Source organism: Ovis aries, chromosome 24 (genome assembly GCF_016772045.2).
Source record: "Ovis aries strain OAR_USU_Benz2616 breed Rambouillet chromosome 24, ARS-UI_Ramb_v3.0, whole genome shotgun sequence".
NCBI lineage: Eukaryota > Metazoa > Chordata > Mammalia > Artiodactyla > Bovidae > Ovis > Ovis aries.
Window position 1 is genome coordinate 8,165,391 of NC_056077.1, and position 25,595 is coordinate 8,190,985.

At 48.7% G+C, this 25,595-nt stretch overlaps 1 protein-coding gene across 2 annotated transcripts in view; it reads left to right on the plus strand.

Moving 5' to 3' along the window:
- The window catches only part of ABAT (4-aminobutyrate aminotransferase), an 85,719-nt gene extending 64,617 nt beyond the window's left edge, over positions 1–21,102 (plus strand). For both annotated transcript variants that reach the window (XM_004020759.6, XM_042239901.1), the window contains exons 7-16: positions 3,078–3,158; positions 3,769–3,861; positions 4,363–4,425; positions 5,407–5,470; positions 6,477–6,625; positions 9,158–9,295; positions 10,782–10,949; positions 12,408–12,554; positions 16,024–16,135; positions 17,946–21,102. In XM_004020759.6, the coding sequence (XP_004020808.1) occupies positions 3,078–3,158; positions 3,769–3,861; positions 4,363–4,425; positions 5,407–5,470; positions 6,477–6,625; positions 9,158–9,295; positions 10,782–10,949; positions 12,408–12,554; positions 16,024–16,135; positions 17,946–18,067 (1,137 nt within the window). In that variant the 3' untranslated portion in view covers positions 18,068–21,102. The remainder of the gene's footprint in view (positions 1–3,077; positions 3,159–3,768; positions 3,862–4,362; positions 4,426–5,406; positions 5,471–6,476; positions 6,626–9,157; positions 9,296–10,781; positions 10,950–12,407; positions 12,555–16,023; positions 16,136–17,945) is intronic.
- Positions 21,103–25,595: the final 4,493 nt, after the last annotated feature.

The window sequence follows — 25,595 nt, forward strand, 5'->3', positions numbered from 1 at the left end:
AGGGCAGCTGACCTTGTCAGCTAAGGCATCAATGTGACCGCCAGGCCTTTCCACCTGCGTGATTCTGTCCTTTAGGACTAGCTCCTGCCTCATTCGTAGGCTGTGTCCTCTCACTGGCTCCTGACCAGCACCCAGGAGGGCATCCTCATTTTCTCAAATAAGGACCAGAGAGGTTACATGACTTGCCCCAGGTTGCACAGCCACGTAAACCAAAGCCCATTCTCCTCCTTCTGCACTTTACAGCTGCTGAGTCTGATGGCAAGGATTCTAGAAACCTGTCCTCATTGATTCTGCTACCCAGAGTCCCACATACCTTTTGTTCTTAATGAATGTCACGCTTTGCCGAACAAGAACATCACCCCCACGTCTTGCCTGGGCCCAGAGGGGCAGTCAGCCTGGCCATCTCCTCTGCGAGCCGCTTCCCCCACTACCTGTGCTCGAAATTCACCTCCTCCCTGAGCTCATGCTGTGTTTGATTTCCTCGGAGGCACATTGACTGTGTGTGTGTGTGCTTAGTTGCTCAATCGTGTCTGACTCTTTGTGACCCTATGGACTGTACCAGCCAGGCTCCTCTGTGTATAGGATCCTCCAGGCAAGAATACTGGAGTGGGTTGCCATTTCCTTCTCCAGGGGACACAATGAATGTCCTGAAGCCAAAACAAAAGGCCACTCAGCGACTCCCACAGGCCACCCAAGGTCTCCGGTCTCTGCCAAGCCTGCTTACCAAGAGCATCTATAGTTTCAGGTGGAGGCTGCCTGCAGTACCAGCAGAGGCTGGGATCGGAAGTCAGCCAACCTGGGTTTGACTCATGGTTCTGCCTTTCTGTCTGTGTGACTTGAGGCAGGTTGCTTGACCTCTCTGGTCCTCCATTTCCCCGGCTCTGCAATGAAAAGGGTTAACTCCCCCCATTGCTTATTAGACCTAGCCAGCTAGTCACAAAGAAGAAAAACCAACAGAGACACAAGACTACCACAAAGTCTAGCGGGCCACACCGAATCGCAGTGCCACAGGAGGATAGGTACTGGGGCCCGCCTGTCCTTGAGTTTCCTCCTGTTTGGATTTGTGCTGAGTTTATTTACACAGCTGAGTCTGAGAGAGAGGGGTGCCTGAGAATTTCCAGGCTCAGTCAATCCTTCCTTCCTTTTTAACTTGACTCCCAGGATCTTAGTTCCTGGACCAGGCATTGAACCTGGGCCCCTTGCACTGAAGGGCTTCCCTGGTGGCTCAGATGGCAGAGAATCTGCTTGCAATGCAGGAGATGTGAGTTCGATCCCTAGGTCAGGAAGATCCCCTAGAGGAGGGAATGGCAACCCTCTCCAGTATTCTTGCCTGCAGAATCCCATGGGGTTGCAAACAGTCAGACATGACTGAGCAGATAACACTTTCACTTGCTTTGAAACCGGAGTCTTAACCACTGGACCGTCAGGGAAAATCCCCCAGTCCACTTCTTGATGGCCTCTTTGCTTATCTGCTATGCAGACCCCACTCAGACTCTTGACTTCCTTCAGGGGGCACTGGCTGCACCTGGAAAGACAGATCAGCTCTGTCCTTATCCCCATTTGCATTTCCATTTGCATCTTTTCCATAAGGGTGGACACATGTTGATACATTTATCAACACCCACAGAAGGTACACCACTCAGAGAACCTAACATACGACTGTGACCTTTGCACCTGCCATGTTACCAGCAATACGACATTATCGTCAGTGAATGCACCTGCATTTGCTTAACCTAATTTTGGTGTTTAGCGTGGTTCTCCTTTTTGTTGAGTGATGCTTCCTCATTTCCAGAGTTTCAGAAGCGAGTGTCTATGTAGCGTCCAGTGTGCACTGCTGATTTCCTTACAGAGGAACTCCTTCTCTAGACCTACATCTATCAAAAAAAGAGTTTTCTAACACTACTTCTCTTCATCGGCAGCTCTTTCATTAGCCAGCTTCTTCATCAGATTGCTCTCCTACGCCTCACTCTCTTTAAAATTTAGAATTACTGAGACCTCTTCCCCCGTGGTTTTTTTAATTAAAATATAATTCACATGAGGTGAGATCCATCCTTTGCCATATACAATTCTATGGGTTTCAACAAACGCATAAACTGGGAATTCCCTGGTGGTCCAGCATGGTTCCACGATAGGGAGCATGGGTTTGATCCCTGGTCAGGGAACTATGATCCTACAAGCCACCTAGTGGGGCCAAAAAATAAACACAACTTAAAATGTTTTTTTCAAATTTATTTGAAAATTTTTCAATAATTTTATTTATCATCTATTTTTTTTTGGCTGTGCTGGGTCTTCATTGCTCTGCAGGCTTTTCTCTAGTTGCAGGGAGCAGGGGCAACTCTGTAGCTGCAGCGGACGGGCTTCTCATTGTGGCAGCTTCTTCTGGTGCAGAGCACAGGCTCCGAGGTGTGCTGGGAATCTTTGGAAAAGCAGGCGGGCAGTTTGTCAACGTGAGGCTGCCGTCAAGGCGTCCTTCTTAAATAAAACATTTTGGTGTTGTTCAGTCGCCAAGTCATGTCTACTCTTAGCAACCCCATGGACTAGTATGCCAGGCTTCCCTGTCCTTCACTACTCCCAGAGTTTGCTCAAATTCATGCCCATTGAGTCAGTGATGCTCTCTAATCATCTCATCCTCTGCTGCCCCCTTCTCCTCCCTCCTTCAATCTTTCCCAGCATCAGGGTCTTTTCCAGTGAGTCGGCTCTTTGCATCAGGTGGCCAAAGTACTGAAGCTTCAGCTTCAGCATCAGTCCTTCCAGTGAATTTTCAGGGTTGATTTTGTTTAGGATTGACTGGTTTGATTTCTTTGCTGTCCATGGGACTCTTAGGAGTCTTCTCTAGCACCACAGTTCAAAAATGTCAATCCTTCAGCACCAATTCTTTCTTTATAGTGATAGTGCCATTGCCCAGCCAAGAAACTAACACCGTTTTTAACCGAGAGCCATCCTAGTGGATTTCTCTAAAAGTGCAGGAAAATCTTCATTCCTGGAAGTGTGAAACACATCCAGTCTGAAAAGCATCGCCGGTGGGCGGGACCTGGGTCAGGCAAGAAATCACTGCCGGCATCCTGGCTTTCTTGCAGAGCACATTCATCAACAGACCTGCCCTCGGAATCCTTCCTCCGGAGAACTTTGTGGAGAAGCTCCGGGAGTCCCTGCTCTCGGTGAGTGACTCCATGGGGACAGACCGCAACACGAGGGCCCACCTCCGCCCTCCCCACCCTGGCCCTTGGCTCTGATCTCCAGGAAGCCAGAGTAGCTGGGAAGGAAAGGGTTGGCATCCATAGCAGTTAAGGATGGGGTGTTTCTGCATCAGTCTCACTCTTCCTGCTCTTTCTTTCAGGATGAGTCTTTTTTAATTTTTCCTTGCAAGAAAAGCTGGGATCCTTTGCATGCTGGGGGGTGGGGTAGGGGGAAAGGGAACCCAGGGGAACTTAAATTAGCATGGATCCCACAACTGGAGCTTTGCCTGTGTCCTTCAGTCCTCCCTGACTTTGGGTTTCAGTGGCCACAACGATCAGCATCCTTTGGAATCCTGACTTCCCACCTGTAAAATGTACAGGCAGTGGTGGGCAGGGCCATCAGGAGGGACCTATAGGCTTCATTCACCATTTTTCCTCTCTGGCCTCCAGCCCCCAGGCCTTTCTGGGCTTCTTGCTCACCTTCCTGGTCTGGCTGCGTCCAGGACTCCATACCTGGTTCCCTGCCCGCATGTATCGGCCCAGCTGAAGGGAGCGGGGAGTGGGGAGCCCACGACTGTTTCCCTCTTGACAGGTGGCTCCCAAAGGGATGTCCCAGCTCATCACGATGGCCTGCGGCTCCTGCTCCAACGAGAACGCCTTCAAGACCATCTTCATGTGGTACAGGGTGAGGTTTGGGGCATGCATACGTGCGCGCGCGCACGCACACACACACACACACACACACACACACACACACACACAGGCTCCTCAGCCCCCAGCCGCACAATCAGCCCTTGTCCAATTATCCACCCCAGTTGGCCAGAATATTGGACATCAGTGACCATGTCCAAAATCCAGGGAGGGCCACTGGCTAGTCAAGCCTTTCGAAATATCCCAGCAGAGAATGGTACAAAACCTCCCCAGTGTGCTATGCTAGTTTACCTGGAATAACGTACCATCTCACAAATCTTCACCGTTGCCAATAGAACAGGGATGAACCTTATCCGTCCATCTGTTTCATTTCGAGCACTGTGAACAATCTCGTGCCTCCGTCCATACATGTAACATTGACATGTGTGAGCAGTTCTTGAGAAAGCACCCCCTCGTGGCCTAGATGTGGGGGCAAAGCGGCAGCTCTCCCTGCCCCAGAGCATCTCTGAAAATCTTTTCTGTTCCATTTTGTCAGAGCAAGGAAAGGGGCCAGTCGAGTTTCTCCAAAGAGGAGTTGGAGACGTGCATGGTCAACCAGGTGAGCCCAGCACCCCCTCTGCCCAGGTCCTGGGGCCTGGGGTGTGTGGGGTCCTGTCCTCCTCAAGTTGGAGTGTGTCTCAGTTTGTACAAAAAGAAAAAGAAACACAACATCTGTGAAGTGCGGTAAAACAAGCTGCATCTCATATCACATTTAGAGATGAACAAAGGAAAATGACCAGAGGGTATTCTGGAGTTTGTGGGAGAAGGTCCTGGAGTTTTTCCTGGGAGTCTTGGGGTCCTAATGGAGTTGAGCCAGGTCAACCTCCCAGAGACTCAGGAGCCCCCAGGGTGGCCTCTGCAATGTCCCCAGCAGCTCTTCCTGAGTCGCCTGGAGGCAGGTCTGATTTCCTTGCCGAGTGGAGGGTCAGAAGGCAGTGCTGCTGTGCCGTTCGCTTAGGGCCAGGAGAGGCCTGGGCATTCGTGAATTCCTCCTGCTCCCAGGGACAGCCCTGGAGGGCCAGGGAAAGCTGGTGTTCCTCCCCTCCTGCTGGTCCAAAGCCTGGGCGTGGCCTGTGAGGGGCCCAGCTCAGCATCAGGTCATGGGCGGCAGGTACCACCCCCACACCTGGCCCACCTTGGGCTGTGGGAGTCAGAGCCACCAAAGCAGGGAAAGGAGAGGGGCTGGGAGGAACTTGAAGGCCCGTCGACAGCCGGGGTGGTGATGGCAAGGAGAAAGGAGGTGGGGGGGCCCTGGGGCAGCACGCCCACCCATCTTCAGGCTTGACAGGAAAGATGGGCGCCCGTGATGCAGAACTTGCGAGAAGACAGAGGTTCAGAAATGTATCTCATGGAACCTCTTGATTTAAAAAAGAGAAAAAAATCCATGGGCTGGATTTTGACCTCTGGTGTCCAGTTTGTAACTTCTACCTGTGAGGGGACCCCTGGGTCCTCTGAGATTTCATGCTCCTTGAGGTTCATGGGAGCAGCCACTTAGGTCCCTAGTTCACAATCCTGACCGATGGTTGTTTCCTGGTTCCAGGCCCCTGGGTGCCCTGACTACAGCATCCTCTCCTTCATGGGTGCTTTCCACGGGAGGACCATGGGTAAGGAGGGCCGTGGGATCCGGAGGTGGCAGGTAGAGTGATAATAACAATAGCAATAGCTGCCTCTGATCGGGCATGGCGGCTTCTACTTAGTGTCTCCTTGATTACACACCATTCCATGAAGACTAGGGGTGGCTGTTCCCACTTTGCAGATGTGGAAACTGAGGCTCAGCAAGGGAAGGAACATTCAAGGCCATTCAGTGGCAGAGCTAGGATTTAAACCCTTGCTGCTCTGCCTTCAAAGAGTTAGTCTGTGATAAATCAGAAAGCCACAACACATAGACACACACACAAAGACACAGGCGTGCCCTTCAGCTTCAGGATGTTCCCAGAACTGGGGTTCTGCAGGCACCGGGTCTCCCCAGGCTGCCCCATATCATTCTCAAAAACAGTCTGGCAGAAACCAACACAATATTGTAAAGCAATTTTACTCCAACTAAAAAGTAAATTTAAAAATAAATAAAAAGCGTTTGCTGTGGTCCTGCTTTATTGAAGGTACCATTCACTAAAGACACAGTAGTTCTGAAATGAGAAAAGTACAATCTTTGCCTTAAAAAAATCTAATAATTAGATAAAGACTTTGGGAATTAAGAGTGTATCTTGACCTGCCCTAAAGTTTTTATAACTACTGTGAGTAAAACCAGGCATTCCTGAAGGTTTAGAAAGACCATGTAATGGATTTGTTGTTGTTGTTCAGTCGCTAAGTGGTATCTGACTCTTTGCAACCCCATGGACTTCAGCACACCAGGCTTCACTACCTCCCAGAGTTTGCTCAAATTCATGTCCATTGAGTCGGTCCCATAATGATGTAGTGAGTCGATGATGTAATGATGTAATGGATACAGGGGTTAATTCTGTTTATGAGAAGTCCAATCTTCATTTTCTGTGATCCAAAACATAAAATTTAATAAATTCACAAACTTTGAAATTCTTAAAAAAAAAAAAAAAAAACGGTCCACCCTCCTTCCCCGAGCCAACCTCTGCTTTTCTGTTCTGCTGGGCTTAGGTTGCTTAGCAACCACACACTCCAAAGCCATTCACAAGATCGACATCCCCTCCTTCGACTGGCCCATCGCACCGTTCCCACGGCTGAAATATCCTCTGGAAGAGTTTGTGAAAGAGAACCAACAAGAGGAGGCCCGCTGTCTAGAAGAGGTAACACCCGGACCCTCCCAGTCCTCTCCTCATCACCCCGTCCTGACCCTCAGCACCCCAAGAATTAGCCCAGATAAGAGGAATACACACAGAGTGTCTGGGGATCCATGTGGCACTCCCTGGGTGGGACAGAGGGACAGGGAGCCACGTGTCCCGATGGTCCATGTTAGGAAAGGTAATGAGACACTGATCTTGCCACCCAGCCTCCATCACTCGGCTTCTGGTACCAACTTCTGTATCATTTAAGTTTCTTTGGGGACAAGCTTCACTGACTCCAGAATAAGAGAAAATGAACTGATGGAAAGAATATGGTACAGCTTATACGAAAACTGATTCCAAGGGATCCTCTAGTCCCCTGTGTGTCAGTCCTCGCCAGAATCCTGGGGCTTTTGAGGGAGTCCTGGCGGTTGCAGGGGTGGGGGCGGGGCTGAGGATGGGCAACCCTGGTCACCACGCCTTCACTTCAACCAACAGCCCGTCTTGATCTGTCCCAGATATTAGGATTCCATGTAAGACGTTGAAAGGATTCTGTTGTTTGAGGGGGCAGGTGGGGAGTGGCTGTCACTCTTCAGATTTGGATTTGAGCTCAAATAAGGCTGGTTTGCTTCTTACCCACCTCTTTTTTTTGAGTTAATAGGTTTCAAGCTGAGTGCTAGGTATTTCGTTGTTGCCGTGGTTTAGTCACTGAGTCGTATCCGACTCTTTTGCAATCCCTATGGACTGTAGCCTGCCTGGCTCCTCTGTCCATGAGATTTTCCAGACAAAAATATTGGAGTGCGATGTCATTTCCTGATTCAGGGGATCTTCCCAATCCAGGGATTGAACCCACATCTCCTGCATTGCAGGCAAATTCTTTATCGTTGAGCCACCTGGCTATTTAGTGGTAAATAAAGGAAGCAAGATGATGGAGTCCAAGCAAAATAAGGCCAGCCACATGTCCCCACAGCCTTTCTGGTCATATTTTTTAAAAGTAAAAAGACCTGGGAGAATAATTTTAATCACATTTTATTGAACCCAGTGTATCTCAAAATATTACTATGTCAACATGTTATTGATATTTTTAAATTATTGATGAGATATTTATATATATATTTTTTGTTAAACCTTTGAACTTCTGGGTGTATTTTAGACGTAAAGCACATTTCAGTTTGGACCAGCTGCATTCCAAATGCTGGATAGACATGTGTCTCTTCTGCATCCTATCAGAAAGTGCAGACTAGTGAGAAACACAGCACTGGACAAATAAATGGGAAAATAGCCATGCAATGACAAATTGCAAATGACACTCAAAGCAAAAAAAAAGCATCTGACAGCTTCCTTGGGGCCATTGGCGAGGCAAAGACCAAAATTACGTCATTCACACAGATGATTTTTCTTTAATTCTGCATAACAGAGAAAGATTGCACTTGGTTGCTCTATCTGGGTATGTGGTTTGAGTTTTTTGAATTAAGTATAATTATTAAATTATTAATAAAGTATCACAATTACTATTCCTTAATTATTTATAAGATGATGCCTGTTTTAGAACAAGACTCCAAGAAATATAACCACTTGGGGAAAATCAGATGCTTTTCTTACTACTCCATCACTGTTAACAGTTAAAAACCTTTTTTTCTTGTAATGACCTATAGGGAATGAGAATCTGAAAAAGAATATGTGTGTGTATGTAACTTAGTTTGCTTTATACCAGCAACTAACACAACACTGTAAATTAACTATACTTCAATGTGTTTTTAATGATTTTAATGTAGAAGGGTGCCCATTTCTCCACATCCTCTCCAGCATTTATTATTTGTACACTTTCGATGGTGGCTATTCTGACTGGTGTGAGGTTGTAACTTACTATACTTTCGATTTGCATTTCTCTAATAATTAGTGATGCTGAGCATCTTTTTATGTGCCTGTTGGCCATCTGTATGCCTTCTTTGGAGAAATGTCTATTTAGGCCTCCTGACCATTTTTTGATTGGGTCATTCGGTTTTTGTGTTACTGAGTTATATGAGCTGTTCGTATATTTTAGAAATTGAGCCCTCGTCTGTCCCATCATTTGCAAGCACTTCCTCCCAGTTCATTGGCTGTCTTTTTGTTTTGCTTACGGTTCTTTCACTATACAAAAGCTTATACATTTGATTAGGTCCCGTTTCTTTATTTTTGCTTTTATTTCTGTTGCCTGGGAGACTGATCTGAGAAAACGTTGCTAAAATTTATGTCAGGGAATGTCGCGCCTGTGTTCTGTCCTAGGAGTTTTGTGGTGTCGTGTCTATATGTAAGTCTTTAAGCCGTTCTGAGTTTGCTTTGTGTATGGCCTGAGGGTGTGTTCTGACTTCACTGACTGCCATGCAGCTGTCCAGGTTTCCCAGCACCACTTGCTAAAGAGAAACTGTCTTTTCTCCACTGCATAGTCTAATGATAAGACACCATGACATCGTCAGCATAACTTCCAGGGGTCCACAGCACCCCCCAAGCCTATCCTCCTTGGGGGCTGCCCAAGAGCCCCCACAAGCCCTTGTCCCATCCCCCTTTGGAATCCAGGTGGAGGACCTGATCGTGAAATACCGGAAGAAGAAGAGGACGGTGGCCGGCATCATTGTGGAACCCATCCAGTCTGAGGGTGGAGACAACCACGCGTCGGATGACTTCTTCCGGAAGCTGAGAGACATCTCCAGGAAGGTCAGTGCACAGGGCCAGTTAGTTGGTTTTCCAGAGCAAAGGGTGAGCCTAGACTCCTTGTAAACTTCCAGAAGTTCAGAGGCCACCTGTGGGCCTTGTGGGTAGAAAACTTGGGGCTGACGGCAGGACAGGGAATTCTTCCCTAAAATCCTCTTCCAAAGTCAGCCTCCAACCTGCCATCTTAGGTGGTGGTGGTGGTTTAGTTGCTAAGTCCGACTCTTTGCAACCCCATGGATGGTAGCCCTCCAGGCTCCTCTGTCCATGGGATTCTCCAGGCAAGGATACTGGAGTGAGTTGCCATTTCCTTCTCCAGGGGATCTTCCCAACCCAGAGATCAAACCCAGGTCTCCCGCTTTGCAGGCAGTTTCCATCTTAGGGACATTCCCAAACAAGAGAATGTCCCAGGGAAAGCCTCAGCCCCCTCGTCCCTTTTCTTTCTAGGGATCCCATGTCATCTTTCGGCCCATTATGGTTCACTCTCCACAGAAACCAAATGAACAAACTTAAATATCATATCTATTTTGGGCTTCCCAGATGACCCTGTGGGCTTCCTCTGTGGCTCAGCTGGTAAAGAACCTGCCTGCAATGCGGGAGACCTCGGTTTGATCCCTGGGTTGGGAAGATCTTAAGCGACTTTCACTTTTAGATGACGCTAGTGGTAAAGAACCTGCCTGCCAACGCAGGAGACATAAGAGATGTCGGTTTGATCCCTGGGTTGGGAAGATCCCCTGGAGAAGGGAATGACAGAATTCTTGCCTGGAGAATCCCATGGACAGAGGATTCTGGCGGGCTACAGTCCACAGGGTTGCAAAGAGTCGGACATGACTGAAGCATTTAGCACGCCTGCATATCTATTTTAATGTTTCTTGCATGTATACCTGGCCCATCCAAGCAGTCAGTTTACGGATAAAGGTGATAAAAATTGACTTAAACACAGATGCTAAGTAGATAATAGTCCAGGTGGACTTCCCTTGTGGTCTACTGGTTAGGACTCTGCGATTCCACTGAAGGGCCAGGGGTTCAATCCCTGCTCTGGGAACTAAGATCCTGCCTATAGCATGGTGTGGCCAAAATTTAAAAAAAGAAAAAAATTAAGACCAATAATAACAATAGTCTGGGTGCTGAGCAGAGCTGGCAAACATGGCACCTGAAGTTTGGGAAACAGGGCTGCCTTAGGATCGGGACACGCCTCCTTCTGAGCACGTTGACCGGCTCAGGGACCAAAGCGAGTGGGTTCAAGGAGCCTTTGATGTTCCGATTTTGTTCCAGCTGGGCAGTGGGAGGCCACACGCAGACACAGCCCTGCAGGAACAGCCCTCCTAAGCCTTCGTTTGGTTTTGCACAACCTGAGAACACGGGCTGGGTGTGAGGTTCAGAAAGCAGTGGCTCTTGGGCTGGATTCGGGGATCCGAGGTCCAAGGTGGGCGGGTCCAAGGTGGGCGAGGTGCGCGCGGTCTTCATCTCTGCCTCACCTCGCCTGCGCCAGCATGGCTGTGCCTTCTTGGTGGACGAGGTCCAGACTGGAGGAGGCTGCACCGGCAAGTTCTGGGCCCACGAGCACTGGGGCTTGGATGACCCGGCAGACGTGATGACCTTCAGCAAGAAGATGATGACCGGGGGCTTCTTCCACAAGGAGGAGTTGCGGCCCAACGCTGTGAGTGGAGACCCCATCTGCCTGCCCCCCCCCCCACCTCTGCTTTCCAGGGCAGGGGGCGTTGCTTTCTCTTAACTGCTTCTTTCTCATCAACAAGGCACTCAGTAAATACCTAAATGTCTCACAGAAGTTTCTGAAGCCTTATTTCTTATCAACCTAATTTAAAGGCAATGGTTACAATCACCCCAGCTCTCTCTGCAGGGTTGACTTTATAGCAGTCTATCTTCAGGCTTCTAATTTTTCTCTCTGTGCACAAGCAAAAATATTGTCAATAGCTGCTGCCGTGAACAGCACCTTTGTCTCTGACCCAGTTCTATATACTCTGCTTGTACTTTTAATCCTTAAACCTCTAGCCAAGTAAATGTTATTTTTCTCTCCCATTTTGCTAATGAGGAATCAGGCACAAGTAAGTTGTTTAAGGTCACACAGCCGGTTAAGTGACCAAGTCAAGATATAAACCCAGAGCTCATGCTCTTAACCACTTTACTGGAATGCCATATGTACGCACAGATTCTCTCTCTCTTTCTCTCTCTCTCACACACAGAGTCATCAAGGGCCCAGGGTTGCTACTTCCATCATTCCTTCATATAGCTCCTACCCTCAAGGTCACCTCATGATCCAAAACGGCTGCTTGGGCTCCAGCCCTCAAATTTCAATTCGAGGCAGTAGGAAGGAAAAAGGAGGCAAGGACAAAGTGGCCCACTTCTCGTCCTTAAGCAGCCTTCCCAGAAATCCCACAACGTTTCTGTTCCTCCCGCTTTTGCCTAAGATCTGCTCATGTTGATCGCAAGAGAGGCTGGGCAGTGTGTTTCAGCTGGGCTGCACTGATGCCTGAGAGAGGAGTGAAGTGCCTGGCCTTTAAGGGCCAGGCTGCCATCAGTCCACTCCTGACTCCACCAAAGTGCTGTATTTTCACAGAGAAATCGCTTCACCTCTCAGAACCCCTGCTCATCCTTTATAAAAATAAGAATTGTGGTAATGAGGAGCCAACTGTCTCAGTTTCTCCAGGACTAAGGGATTTTCCAGGGCCTGGATGAGTTGGTGTCCCTAATAGTAGTAACTAGAAGACCCACAGGGCTTCCCCAGCGGCTCAGCTATAAAGAATCCGCCTGCAATACAGGAGACGCAGGCTCAATCCCTGGGTCGGGAAGATCCCCTGGAGGAGGGCATAGCAACCCACTCCAGCTTTCTAGTCTGGAGAATCCCGTGGACAGAGGCGCCTGAAAGGCTACAGTCTGAAGGGTCGCAAAGAGTCGAACACAACTGAAGGGACTTTAGCACACATGTGTAAGACCTACAAGGTTGCTGTGATGTACAGAATTTGGTGAGACCGTGTGTTATCCTCCCAGCCCGTAGCAACTGCTTGCTGATTAATCTCTCTCTTAAACGAGGAGAAGTGTGTCTGAGGCTATGTCTGGAACCTTTCTGATACCCCGTGATATCTGATTCCGATTCCAGCCTTACCGGATCTTCAACACGTGGCTGGGAGACCCGTCCAAGAACCTGCTGCTGGCCGAGGTCATCAACGTCATCAAGCGAGAGGACCTGCTGAACAACGCAGCCCATGCTGGGAAGGTCCTGCTCACGGGACTGCTCGACCTCCAGGTACTCTGCCACCCCGGCCCCATCCCAACCCTCCAAGACCCCCACCCATGGCTCCCCACGGCCCCTGGGGCAACAGCTGAACCCTTCAGGGTGGCACCGCACCCACTGCCCCAGCGATTCTGAGTGAGCTGTGCCATTTCTGTAGGGAGCGCCTTCCTACCCCTCATTTCCAACCTTGTTCCCGGTTCCTGAGCTCCTAGTTTTCTGCTAACATCCTCCTCTGAGTTCAGACATCCCTCCTTTGAAAAACCTCCCCAACACTCCTCTCTCCTTCCCACCCGTGTGCCGCCCGTTCCCTCCCCTGGACCATCTTCTACACCCTGATCACTCCGTAGCAGTGCTCTCCAGGGGGACAGATTGCAAGCTCTTGTCATTGTTCAGTCATGTCCGACTCTTTGCGACCCCATGGACTGCAGCACGCCAGGTTTCCCTGTCCTTCACTATCTCCTGGAGTTCGCTCAAACTCAAGTCCATTGAGTCGGTGATGCCATCCAACCATCTTATTCTCTGTTGCCCCCTTGTCCTCCTGCCCTCAGTCACTTAGGGTACACTCCAATTTGAACTCACATTTCAACAGCCACATGTGGCCCCCTCATTGGACAGTAGAGCTCTCTATTATAATTATTCTAATTATTTGCCTTTGTTGTGTCTATTCCCTGCATGACACACTCTCCTAGATTTTGGGGTGGGGGATGTTGCTGGGAGGAACCACAGTGTCTCCAGGACTGGCCAGTCCAGCCCAGGAGTTAGGAGGAGAGCTGACCCTCCCCAGATGGCTGGACAGAAAGAGCCCTTCCTTCCTCCGGGAGCTTGAAGCATCCAGTCCCTGGTGAGCTCAGCTGAACCGCCGATGATGATGGTGACGCTGACAATGCTATTGACGTTGAAGGGAGGAGGGACGGTAGTGAGAACAGCGTCCTCTGATTGAGAGGCTGCTCCCACCGAGTCCTCTAACAAGGAGCCTTGTGCATTCCTGTTTAAGTCCAACAGTCATGCCAGTGATGGAGACACCACTATTGTCCCCATTTTACAGATGAGGAAACGGAGGGGGAGAGAGTTATTAACTTGTCCAAAGTTACACAGCTTCTACTGTACTTCTTTTTCTTTCTTTCTTTTTAAAATGTACTTATTTCTTTGGCTGCTCCGACCCTCAACTGCAGCACACAGGATCTTTAGCTGCAGCAAGTGGGATCTCGTTCCTCGACCAGGGGTGGAACCCAGGCCCCCAGCACTGGCAGTATGGAGTCTTGGCCTCTGGACCACCAAGGAGGACTTCCCCTGGGGTTTGAACCTGATTTTGGTGACCTTCAAAATCCGTGTTCTTTGCCAGTGTTCACCCCTCTGACATGATCAAAGACGTCATCCTTTTTAAAATTATTTTTCCATCAATTGAAAATTTGCTCTGTGCCAAGCATTGTGTTAAGTGCATTATCTCATTTAATCCTCAGAATAGGATTCCTGCATTTTAAGGGAAAATAAAGTTAGGATCCCCCAGTTACATTTAAATTTCACAAGTCCAAAGCCCAGGGGAGAAAGGCAGGTACTAGACTTGGTTCCCATCACAGGGAAGAGGCAGGAGCTTCAGGGACCAACTTCTTCCTCCCCAGATGGGGATGTAAGAGTTAGCAAATTACAAGACTTTTAGTTAAATTTAAAAGATGAGAATTATTATTTTTTTTTTAGCACAAATATATCCCATGCAACGTTTGGGACATACTTACACTGAAAAATTAGAAGTTGCTTGCCTGGAGCTTCCTTGGTGGGTCAGTGGTAAAGAATCTGCCAGCCAGTTCAGGAGACTCGGGTCCCATCCCTGATCTGAGAAGATCCCACATGTCGGAGCAGCTAAGCCCATGCGCCACAGCTATTGAGCCTGTGCTCTAGAGTCCTGGAGCCACAACTGCTGAAGCCTCGCTGCCTACAGCCCATGTTCCAGAACAGGAGTCAGTTCAGTCGCTTAGTCGTGTCCGACTCTTTGGGACCCCATGGACTGCAGCACACCAGACTTCCCTGCCCATCACCAACTCCCAGAGTGTGCTCAAACTCATGTCCATCGAGTCAGTGATGCCATCCAACCATCTCATCCTCTGTCGTCCCCTTTCATCCTGCCTTCAATCTTTCCCAGCATCAGGGTCTTTTCAAATGAGTCAGTTCTTTGCATCAGGTGGCCAAAGTATTGGGGTTTCAGCTTCAGCATCAGTCTTTCCAATGAAGGAAATGGCGACCCACTCTAGTACCCTTGCCTGGAAAATCCCATGGACAGAGGAGCCTGGTAGCCTACAGTCAGTCCATGGGGTCGAAAGAGTCAGACACAGCTGAGCGACTTCACTTTCCTTTTTCCTTTCCTGGTACATGCTCTAGAGATATCTGTTCTTTACAATCTCAGATCGGGGATAAAGATATACAATGCACAGTCCTCAGTGTCAAACCTTCAGGCCTTTCTTGACTCTGTTTAGCGCTTCAGCTAGTGACGCCCTTTCTCAGCAACTCCCTCAAGGCTCTGGGAACAGTCACTAATGGTTTTCCATCAGTCACATCAGTATTTCAACATCTTGTTTTCAAGATGTTTTTCCACGATGTACTTTTTACTGCTCCCAACCCTTCGCCTGGGGGTGATGAGAAAGTCATTCTTATTTTTCAAAGAAGCTCTGTTAATTATAGTACAGGCCTGTGCAAAGCATATTCCCTACAGTACTCCTCATTATCTGGATGGGAATGGGGAGCTTTAAACTCAGGTCTGCCTGATTGCAGACGCTGAAGGGGTTAAGTGTGGCTGCTGAGACAGCTGAGCCCCTCCAACTGATTGGCATGTAGCTCGAAGGGGGATTTCTTTTTTCTTTTCTTGGACTGGATTTGCATTTAGACTGAGGCTGGGCTGGAGCAGGTGCTAGAAAAAGCCTCTGGGAAGGATGGAAGCAGAAGGACCTTCCCTCCTGCCGCCTGTTCCCTCCCCCGTTGCCAGGGTGGCAGGGGAAATGTCGGACACTTCTGTGTCCCCTGGGGGGACAGCTGGGCCCCAGTTGCAGTTGTCGGTGCCGGAGTGTGGACGTGCCGGGGCTGGCCGGGCTCTGCAAGGATCCTGTTGTTCCGAGGCTGTTCCTACCCTGAGCCGAATGGCCACAAGGTCCACGTGGACTGATGGCTGCCTTGGCTCTTTTCCCTTTTACTGCACTGGGTCTTCGTTGCTGCGTGGGCTTTCCCTAGTTGCAGTGAGCAGGGGCTAACCTCTAGTTGCAACGTGCAGGCTTCTTGTTGCGGTGGCTTCTCTTGCTGCCGAGCACCAGCTCTAGGATGCGGGCCTCAGTCATTGTGATGCACGGGGCCTAGCTGCCCCGCAGGACATGGGATCTTCCCGGACCAGGGATGGAGCCCACGTCCCCTGCATTGGCAGGCGGATTCTTAACCCCTGGACCACCAGAGAAGTCTTGCCTTCCTTTGCACTGATGCCAGCCTTGTCTCCCAACTGTAGGCCCGGTTTCCCCAGCTCATCAGCAGAGTCAGAGGGCGAGGCACCTTCTGCTCCTTCGACACTCCAGATGAATCCGTGCGGAATAAACTCATTTCAATAGCCAGAAACAAAGGTAAAACACCTTGGCCAGGAGGGGAAGTGACCACAGTTCCAGGTCAGGGGCCCAGTTGGGGCACAGAAGGTGAACCTTCAAGGGACTAAAAATAGGCTGAATCTCCTTTCTTAAGAGAAAGTTACCAGGGAGATTTCTTTATATGTTGATTCATGCGGCAGTATTCCCCGAATAGGTGAGTGGTGCCCACGCTGGAGAGGATCAGGAAACCTTCCTTCAAGGAGCTTTCAGTCTAGCAGGAAGGGGTGACATCAAAGAGAATATTTCAGAAACAATCTATTACAGTTTTAAGTCCTAGGATGGAAGGAAAGGAGCTAGAGAGAAAATAGCTGGGGAAAATGTCCAGGAAATCAGGGAAGGCTTCCTGGAGGAAGCAGCGTTTTGCTGGATGAATAGTGGTTGGCCAGGTGAAGAAGGTGAGAAGGAGCATTTTGGGCAGAGGGAGGGAGGTGTTCCTTTAGCTGGGTGAGATGGGGCTTAGAGTGTGACAAGGGACAGAGGCAGTGGTGGGTGAATCAGGTTCAGGTGGATGATGTTCAAGATTCCAGACTTTCTCCTGAGAGCTATGGGAGCCCTAGAAGTTTTAAGTGGGGGAGATCAGAGTGCCTGCTGGGTGTCTAAGCCGGTGTCTTTCACGTGGACCATCTTAGAGGATCCCAGGCGCAACCCTGAACGGCAGGGTAATTCATCTCCTCTTGAGAATGGAAAAAAAAAAGTCTCAGAGACACTGTGCAACCCAGGCAAGGACCCCAATCTAGTCAAAGGTGAAGTTGCCCTTTAAAATAAGTACATTCTAGGTGGTCCCTGATGGTCCAGTGGTTAAGACTCTGCGCTTCCCCTGCAGGGGGCACAGGTTCTGTCCCTGGTCCAGGACACTAAGATTCCCGCAGGCCATAAATAAATAGATTTTTAAAATAAAATAAGCAGATTCCAGGAATTCACTGGTCGTCCAGTGGTTAAGACTCTGCACTTCCACTGCGTGGGGCATGAGTTCAAACCCTGGTCCGGGAAACTAAGATTCCCACAGGCCATAAACAGATTTTAAAAATAAATTCCAGGAACTCCCTAGCGTCCAGTGGTTAAGACTCGGCACTTTTACTGCTGGGACCACAGGTTCCCTCCCTGGTTGGGGAACTAAGATCCCGTATGCTAAAAAGTAATAGTAATAAGCAGATTCCGTCTCTTGGACATGCTGCTGACCTGCCCACACTTTTGTAATTTACTTCTTTTTTTCATAATTGTATTTATGCAGTTACTTTTGGCTGCACCCAGGCTTTCTCTAGTTGCAGGGAGCAGGGGCGTGGCGTGCGGGCTTCTCATTGTGGTGGCTTCTCTCGTGGCGGAGCACGGGCTCTAGGGCACGTGTGGCACACGGGCTTAGCTGATCCTTGGCATGTGGGATCTTCCTGGACCAGGGATCGAACCCGTGTCCCCTGCACTGGCAGGCTGATTCTTAACCGCTGGACCACCAAGAAGTGCTGTAATTTAGTTCTTTACTTATTTTCTCTCCCTGCCGCACCATGAGTTCCTGGAAGGCAGGGACTTGGACTCAGGGTTTCTCCATCAGCAGGGCTAGTTTGGGGCAACAGAGCTGGCATTTGCAGTTGGAAGGGAGGGAGGGAAGAGAGAAGGGTGGGTGAGCTGGGCGATGGGAGAGAACGAGAAGGAAGGCTGGATGGGTGGCTAGGGGAAGGATGAAACAGTCCAGATGGATGGTAGCACCCCTGTGTGACCGCCCCCCCGGCGGACCCCCAGCAGGTGACTCTGAGCCCGAGCCCCTAACCCACCCACCCCTTGTTTCTCCTTCCAGGCCTGATGCTGGGGGGCTGCGGCGACAAGTCCATCCGCTTCCGTCCCACTCTGGTCTTCCGAGATCACCACGCACACCTGTTCCTCAACGTCTTTAGTGACATCCTAGCTGACTTCAAGTAAAGAAGCCCTCTCCTCCATGCTCTGAGGACGGCCCGACCTCAACCGTTGTCCAATTGATTAGTTTGCCTAATTCATGTTTTCACTCAAAGTTTCAGAGGTGAAGGCATAAACTGGAGGGTTACTCGTGAAGAGGAGGGGATGTCTGTGGTGGCTTGGGGGCAGGGAGGGGCTGGTTGGGGTCTCCGTCTCCAAGGAGCCGATGGCGCACATTGGTTTTCAGCTCAGAGATTCTGCTTGAGCCCTGGACTGTCTTAGGATGGTCCCCGGGGGTCCTGGCCACGTAACTGCCCTCCGGGGACCCCCCAATACCTTTGGAAGCCAGTCAAGGGAATGACACCTGCTGCTGGGCCTGATGGCTGGGACTCCTGGGTTCCGTTCCACTCGAGGGACACATTCAGAGAGGGGAGGATGCTGGTTCTCCCTCCCCCATCCTATGCAAACAGACTCGCGTCCCCCTCATCCCCCCTGAGAATGTCCCATGGGCAGTGCAGTGATGGGCAGGACACAGCATGGGAAGGCAGGATGGCAGGGACACAGGACTGAGCTTCGGGCTGTGGGAAGGGGGGAGCTGTGGGAAGGGGGTCTTGTAGCCACTCCCCCAGTGCATCTGGGGATTCCTCTCCAAACTGTGAATTCTCTCCTTGAGGGGGCTTCGTCCTGGGAGAATCTCTGGGCGGCATCACCAACAGGTCTTAGCCCCACTCTCATTCCCCAAGTTCCCTCCCTCCTGTTAGGCATCAGCGCAGACCTCCCTCCTGGGAAGGAAAGCTGTAGCCCATCACCCTGGGACACACTCCCGGGAGTGTCAGCCCAAGCCGGGGACAGCAGAGACCCCCCCTCTTCCTGTCCCCCCCAGCTTCTAGGGTCTGACTTTGAACCCCTGGTCTGGGGGGATCCCTTTCTCTAGCTTCTCTAGCTCTGCTCCACATGTGAGCAGCGCCCCAGGAACGGCTTTTCCGCTCCGTCAGAGGGAATTGGTTACAGGACCAGGTTTCTTCTTGAGGGAGGCGTCACGCATTAAACGCACAGAGCTCCAGGCAGGAAAATGCAGCTTGTCAGAGCGCCGCGATTCCCTTATTGTTATTGCTCTGAGTCAGAGATTTTCCCGCCACGCATGAGTGTAAGAGAACCAGGCAGGAGATGCTTAGAGGCTTCACTAGAGGATGGCTGAGGTTCAGGGGGTCTCTCCTGGAGGTGAGACAATTTTGCAACTGATTGATTTGACTTCATATGCTTCTAAAACAGAGCAGCAGGTCATCCTAGAGCAATGAGGTGTGGTTTAGCAGGTAGATGAAGGAAGTCTGTCCAAAAGGAAGCCACTGGGGTCTCCCCATGCCTTGGTCGACTGTTTTGGGGAGCCAGACAGATCAAGAATCTCAATTCAGCACTTTTCTCTTTTAATAACTAATCATCCAAAGATCTCAAAGTGCTTTGGTTTTTTCTTCCCGCTTCCACTGTTCAGCAGATTTGGTCATCAACCTATCTTTGCCGAGAGTCAAAGGCAAACTCACATGTTTAACAAGAACGTGGACAGATCCATGAATCCTGGTTCACCCCACATCCTGCACTCAGTGCCAGTCTGTTGCTTTTAAGGAGCTCTGCTGTGTCCGAGGGCATGTGCACTGCCAGCTAAATGGAGTTCCCTCTCTCTACAACTTTCACTCACTTGTAGAGTCATTCATTTATCCAGTCATTCATTCATGAAACTTGCATTAAATATCTGCTCTGTCCCAGGCCCAGTGCTAAGCACTAGAAATCCAAAGGTGAAATGAAACCTAGTCCCTGTTCTCAAGGGACTCACCCTCCCATTGGGAACCACAGACTCTTAAACCAACAATCAATGCAGAATGGCAAGTGCCGTAACAGCAGTATGTGTGGGAACATCAGGAAATCAGAGGGAGTGACCTGATCCATCTAAGGGTCAGAGGAGGGTCCAAGGAGAAAGTGACATTTAAGCAGGGTTTTGCAGGATGCCTAAGAGTTCACCTAGCAGACAAGGCAAGGAAGTGTTGCAGAAAGGGAACAGCATATGCGAAGACACACCCATTCACAGCCTCACACCTTTCACAGGGGATCCAGATTCCACAGGCAATATCCCAAGATTCAAGGCCTTATTTAACAAACAAGCAAAATGCAAACCAAACCATACTTCACATATGCTTTCTCTGGAGAAACTTAGCATTGGATCCAAGCATACAGTGAGGTTCCTGGAGTCCAAAAGGTTTTTAAGCCAGTGCACAACCAGAAACATGGCTCTCTTTGGTGGAGAGAGTGGCTCCAATATTTTGTTCTCTCCCCATAGGGCATGGACAGATAAATGAAATCTTTTTTTTTTTTTTTTTTTTAAATCTGGAGAGTCAGGACCAGACTTATTCACTCCTTACCAAGGGAAGTTACTTCTTAGAAAACTTTTTAAGCTATTTTATCTCATTGACTCAGGACTGAGTGAGTTCCTGAGACATCCTCTTTTGGGGGTGGGGGGAAAGGTAAAGAGTCTCAGCAGTGTTCAAGAAACTGTCAGAGGTTAGTGGAACACAAGGAGAGCAGAAGACAGGTGCAGAAGAGTTTTTGTGACCTATGGCCTGGAAATGAATCCATCCCACATTAGTGCCATGGAGTTTAGTACGTGTCGCTAGGAAATCTCATCCCTTTTACAGAAAAACGAGGTCCAGTAATAGCAAATCTTAGCACATCCTCACTTTTACTATAAATGGGTGTTTTTTTTTTATAATTTTTACTGACACTCAGTAACCATGCAAAGTTGCGCACAACATTCATCTGTCTATATATCTATACATGTCTATATCTATCTATATATCAACTCATGGTAGAAAACCATAGCTAGGGAACCTCGCCAACTTACCTGCATACAAAGTGATCTTGTCTACAGTATTCTGTTGACAGTGCCAATAAATGATAAAGAAATTAACACGTCACAATGTAATGGATGACCCTATGCCCAATTCCATGAATTCAATCTGTTTCCTGTGTCCATCAGTATTCTTAAATTAAAAACAAAATGTTTATAATGGAAACATCTGCGTATAAGTGGTCTTTTTGGTTAGAAATGGTTTTGGTAAGGACTCATTTGACAGGTTCTTGTTAAGCACGTAACTCTTCAGGATGTCTTGGGGGAATTCTGTGCCTGTGTTAATTCTGCCTCAGGAAGCCTGCTGAGGCCATTCAGTTCATCAGAGTTCATCCAAGGTATACCACGTGTCAGGGGTGGACAAGGTGTGGCCCTCGGCTCACCTGCCACGGGCCCGCATAAGGGCCAGGATACAGGAGGACGCTGTTTGTGAAAAAAGGACAGGCCCAAGGCAGGGTGGAAGTCAGGCCCCTGAATTTCAAGCTCATGGTTGAGTGAGAACTGCTCCAATGACTCAGAGGAGGGGTAGAAGGCGTTCCAGACCAAGAGAATAGCTAGCTGAAGGCTGGGTGAGGAAGGCAGGTCTGTGGTGTTCAGCATGACTATATCACAAAGACGGGGAGATGGAAAGAGCCTGGAGACCAGGCCAAAGAAAAAGGCAGGGCACAGATCCAGAGGGTCTTCTGAGCCAGGCTGGGCCTGCCACACAGTGATGGAGCCACCAAAGGTCTGGGCTAAGGTGGTAATCCACGTGCATTCTTGAAAGAATATCCTGAGTGCCCACTGTGAACAACAGAGCGCCTGGACCACCAGGTGGGAATCTGTGGCCTCGAGATGACTGGGTGGCCCGACCATGACAACAGGAATGGGCTGGATGGGGAGAGGATGAACACAGAACCCACAGAGCCCAGGACACTGACAGTCCTCACTAGGTACCTTGTGTGGCTTCATTTTTTAAAATTTTTTAATTTATTTGGCTGCCCCAGGTCTCCATTGCAGCACGGGAGATCTTTTTTTTTTTTTTTTTTTCAGTTGTGCCATGTGGGATCTAGTTCCCTGACCAGGTATTGAACCCAGGCCCCCTGCCTTGGCAGTGTGCAGTCTTAGCCATTGGGAAATCCCAACACTGGACGCACTTTGTAGTCGCCCTAAAGAGCTTTGTAAAACTCTTGTGCCCTACCCCAAACCAATTCAACTGCATTCTTTTTGCCACCGCTTGAGGTGGTTAAGTTGAGGACCAGCTAGAATCAGCCCGCAGGCAGGTGCAGCATGGGAAAGCGGGGAAGAGATGCTGAGTCAGCACCTGCGGGGGTTGTGGGGGCGGGGAAACAGTCTGCCTCTTCGGTCCTCCTGGTGTCTGACCTGGAACCACGCAGGGGTCATGCACTGCTGACTCGCTTCTGCACCCAGCTGTCTCCGTACCCCTACAAAGCCTTTATTTTTCTCACGTGGAAAATGTATGGTTTGGATCACAAGACTTCCAATGTTCCTTCTGGCTGGGACACCCAACACATCTATGAAATAATTGCACTTAGAAAGTAATCAGTTCAGTTCAGTTCAGTTGCTCAGTCATGTCCGACTCTTTGCGACCCCATGAATCGCAGCACGCCAGGCCTCCCTGTCCATGACCAACTCCCGGAGTTCACTCAGACTCACATCCATCGAGTCAGTGATGCCATCCAGCCATCTCATCCTCGGTCGTCTCCTTCTCCTCCTGCCCCCAATCCCTCCCAGCATCAGGTGGCCAAAGTACTGGAGTTTCAGCTTTAGCATCATTCCTTCCAAAGAAATCCCAGGGTTGATCTCCTTCAGAATGGACTGGTTGGATCTCCTTGCAGTCCAAGGGACTCTCAAGAGTCTTCTCCAACACCACAGTTCAAAAGCATCAATTCTTCGGCGCTCAGCCTTCTTCACAGTCCAACTCTCACATCCATACATGACCACAGGAAAAACCATAGCCTTGACTAGACAGACCTTAGTCGGCAAAGTAATGTCTCTGCTTTTGAATATGCTATCTAGGTTGGTCATAACTTTTCTTCCAAGGAGTAAACGTCCTTTAATTTCATGGCTGCAGTCACCATCTGCAGTGATTTTGGAGCCCAAAAAAATAAAGTCTGACACTGTTTCCACTGTTCCGCCGTCTATTTCCCATGAAATGATGGGACCGGATGCCATGATCTTCGTTTTCTGAATGTTGAGCTTTAGGCCAACTTTTTCGCTCTCCTCTTTCACTTTCATCAAGAGGCTTTTAGCTCCTCTTCACTTTCTGCCATCAGGGTGGTGTCATCTGCATATCTGAGGTTATTGATATTTCTCCTGGCAATCTTGATTCCAGCTTGTGTTTCTTCCAGTCCAGCGTTTCTCATGATGTACTCTGCATAGAAGTTAAATAAGCAGGGTGACAATATACAGCCTTGACGTACTCCTTTTCCGATTTGGAACCAGTCTGTTGTTCCATGTCCAGTTCTAACTGTTGCTTCCTGACCTGCATACAGATTTCTCAAGAGGCAGGTCAGGTGGTCTGTATTCTCATCTCTTTCAGAATTTTCCACAGTTTATTGTGATCCACACAGTCAACGGTTTTGGCATAGTCAATAAAGCAGAAATAGATGTTTTTCTGGAACTCTCTTGCTTTTTCCATGATCCAGCAGATGTTGGCAATTTGATCTCTGGTTCCTCTGCCTTTTCTAAAACCAGCTTGAACGTCAGGGAGTTCACTGTTCACATATTGCTGAAGCCTGGCTTGGAGAATTTTGAGCATTACTTTACTAGCATGTGAGATGAGTGCAATTGTGCAGTAGTTTGAGCATTCTTTGGCATTGCCTTTCTTTGGAATTGTAATGAAAACTGACCTTTTCCAGTCCTGCGGCCACTGCTGAGTTTTCCAAATTTGCTGGCATATTGAGTGCAGCACTTTCACAGCATCATCTTTCAGGATTTGAAACAGCTCAATTGGAATTCCATCACCTCCACTAGCTTTGTTCGTAGTGATGCTAATGCCCACTTGACTTCACATTCCAAGATGTCTGGTTCTAGATTAGTGATCACATCATCATGACTATCTGGGTTGTGAAGATCTTTTTGTACAGTTCTTCCATGTATTCTTGCCACCTCTTCTTAATATCTTCTGCTTCTGTTAGGTCCATACCATTTCTGTCCTTTATCGAGCCCATCTTTGCATGAAATGTTCCCTTGGTATCTCATTTTCTTGAAGAAATCTCTAGTCTTTCCCAATCTGTTGTTTTCCTCTATTTCTTTGCATTGATCCCTGAAGAAGGCTTTCTTATCTCTTCTTGCTAGTCTTTGGAACTCTGCATTTAGATGCCTATATCTTTCCTTTTCTCCTTTGCTTTTCGCCTCTCTTCTTTTCACAGCTATTTGTAAGGCCTCCCCAGACAGCCATTTTGCTTTTTTGCATTTCTTTTCCATGGGGATGGTCTTGATCCCTGTCTCCTGCACAATGTCACGAACTTCATTCCATAGTTCATCAGGCACTCTATCGATCAGATCTAGGCCCTTAGATCTATTTCTCACTTCCACTGTATAATCATAAGGGATTTGATTTAGGTCATACCTGAATGATCTAGCGGTTTTCCCTACTTTCTTCAATTTAAGTCTGAATTTGGTAGTAAGGAGTTCCTGATCTGAGCCACAGTCAGCTCCTGGTCTTGTTTTTGTTGACTGTATAAAGCTTCTCCATCTTTGGCTGCAAAGAATAGAATCAATCTGATTTCGGTGTTGACCATCTCATGATGTCCATGTGTAGAGTCTTCTCTTGTGTTGTTGGAAGAGGGTGTTTGCTATGACCAGTGCATTTTCTTGGCAAAACTCTATTAGTCTTTGCCCTGCTTCATTCTACATTCCAAGGCCAAATTTGCCTGTTACTCCAGGTGTTTCTTGACTTCCTACTTTTGCATTCCAGTCCCCTATAATGAAAAGGACATCTTTTTTGGGTGTTAGTTCTAAAAGGTCTTGTAGGTCTTCATAAAACTGTTCAACTTCAGCTTCTTCAGCATTACTGGTTGGGGCATAGACTTGGATAACTGTGATATTGAACGGTTTGCCTTGGAGACGAACAGAGATCATTCTGTCATTTTCGAGATTGCATCCAAGTACTGCATTTTGGACTCTTTTGTTGACCATGATGCCTACTCCATTTCTTCTGAGGGATTCCTGCCCACAGTAGTAGATGTAATGGTCATCTGAGTTAAATTCACCCATTCCAGTCCATTTTAGTTTGCTGATTCCTAGAATGTCGATGTTCACCCTTGCCATCTCTTGTTTGACCACTTCAAATTTACCTTGATTCATGGACCTGACATTCCAGGTTCCTATGCAATATTGCTCTTTACAGCATCGGATCTTGCTTCTATCACCAGTCACATCCACAACTGGGTATTGTTTTTGCTTTGGTGCCATCCCTTCATTCTTTCTGTAGTTATTTCTCTTCTGATCTCCAGTAGCATATTGGGCACCTAATGACCTCGGGAGTTCCTCTTTTGGTATCCTATCATATTGCCTTTTCATACTGTTCATGGGGTTCTCAAGGCAAGAATACTGAAGTGGCTTGCCATTCCCTTCTCCAGTGGACCACGTTCTGTCAGACCTCTCCACCATGACCCGCCCCTCTTGGGTTGCCCCACAGGCATGGCTTGGTTT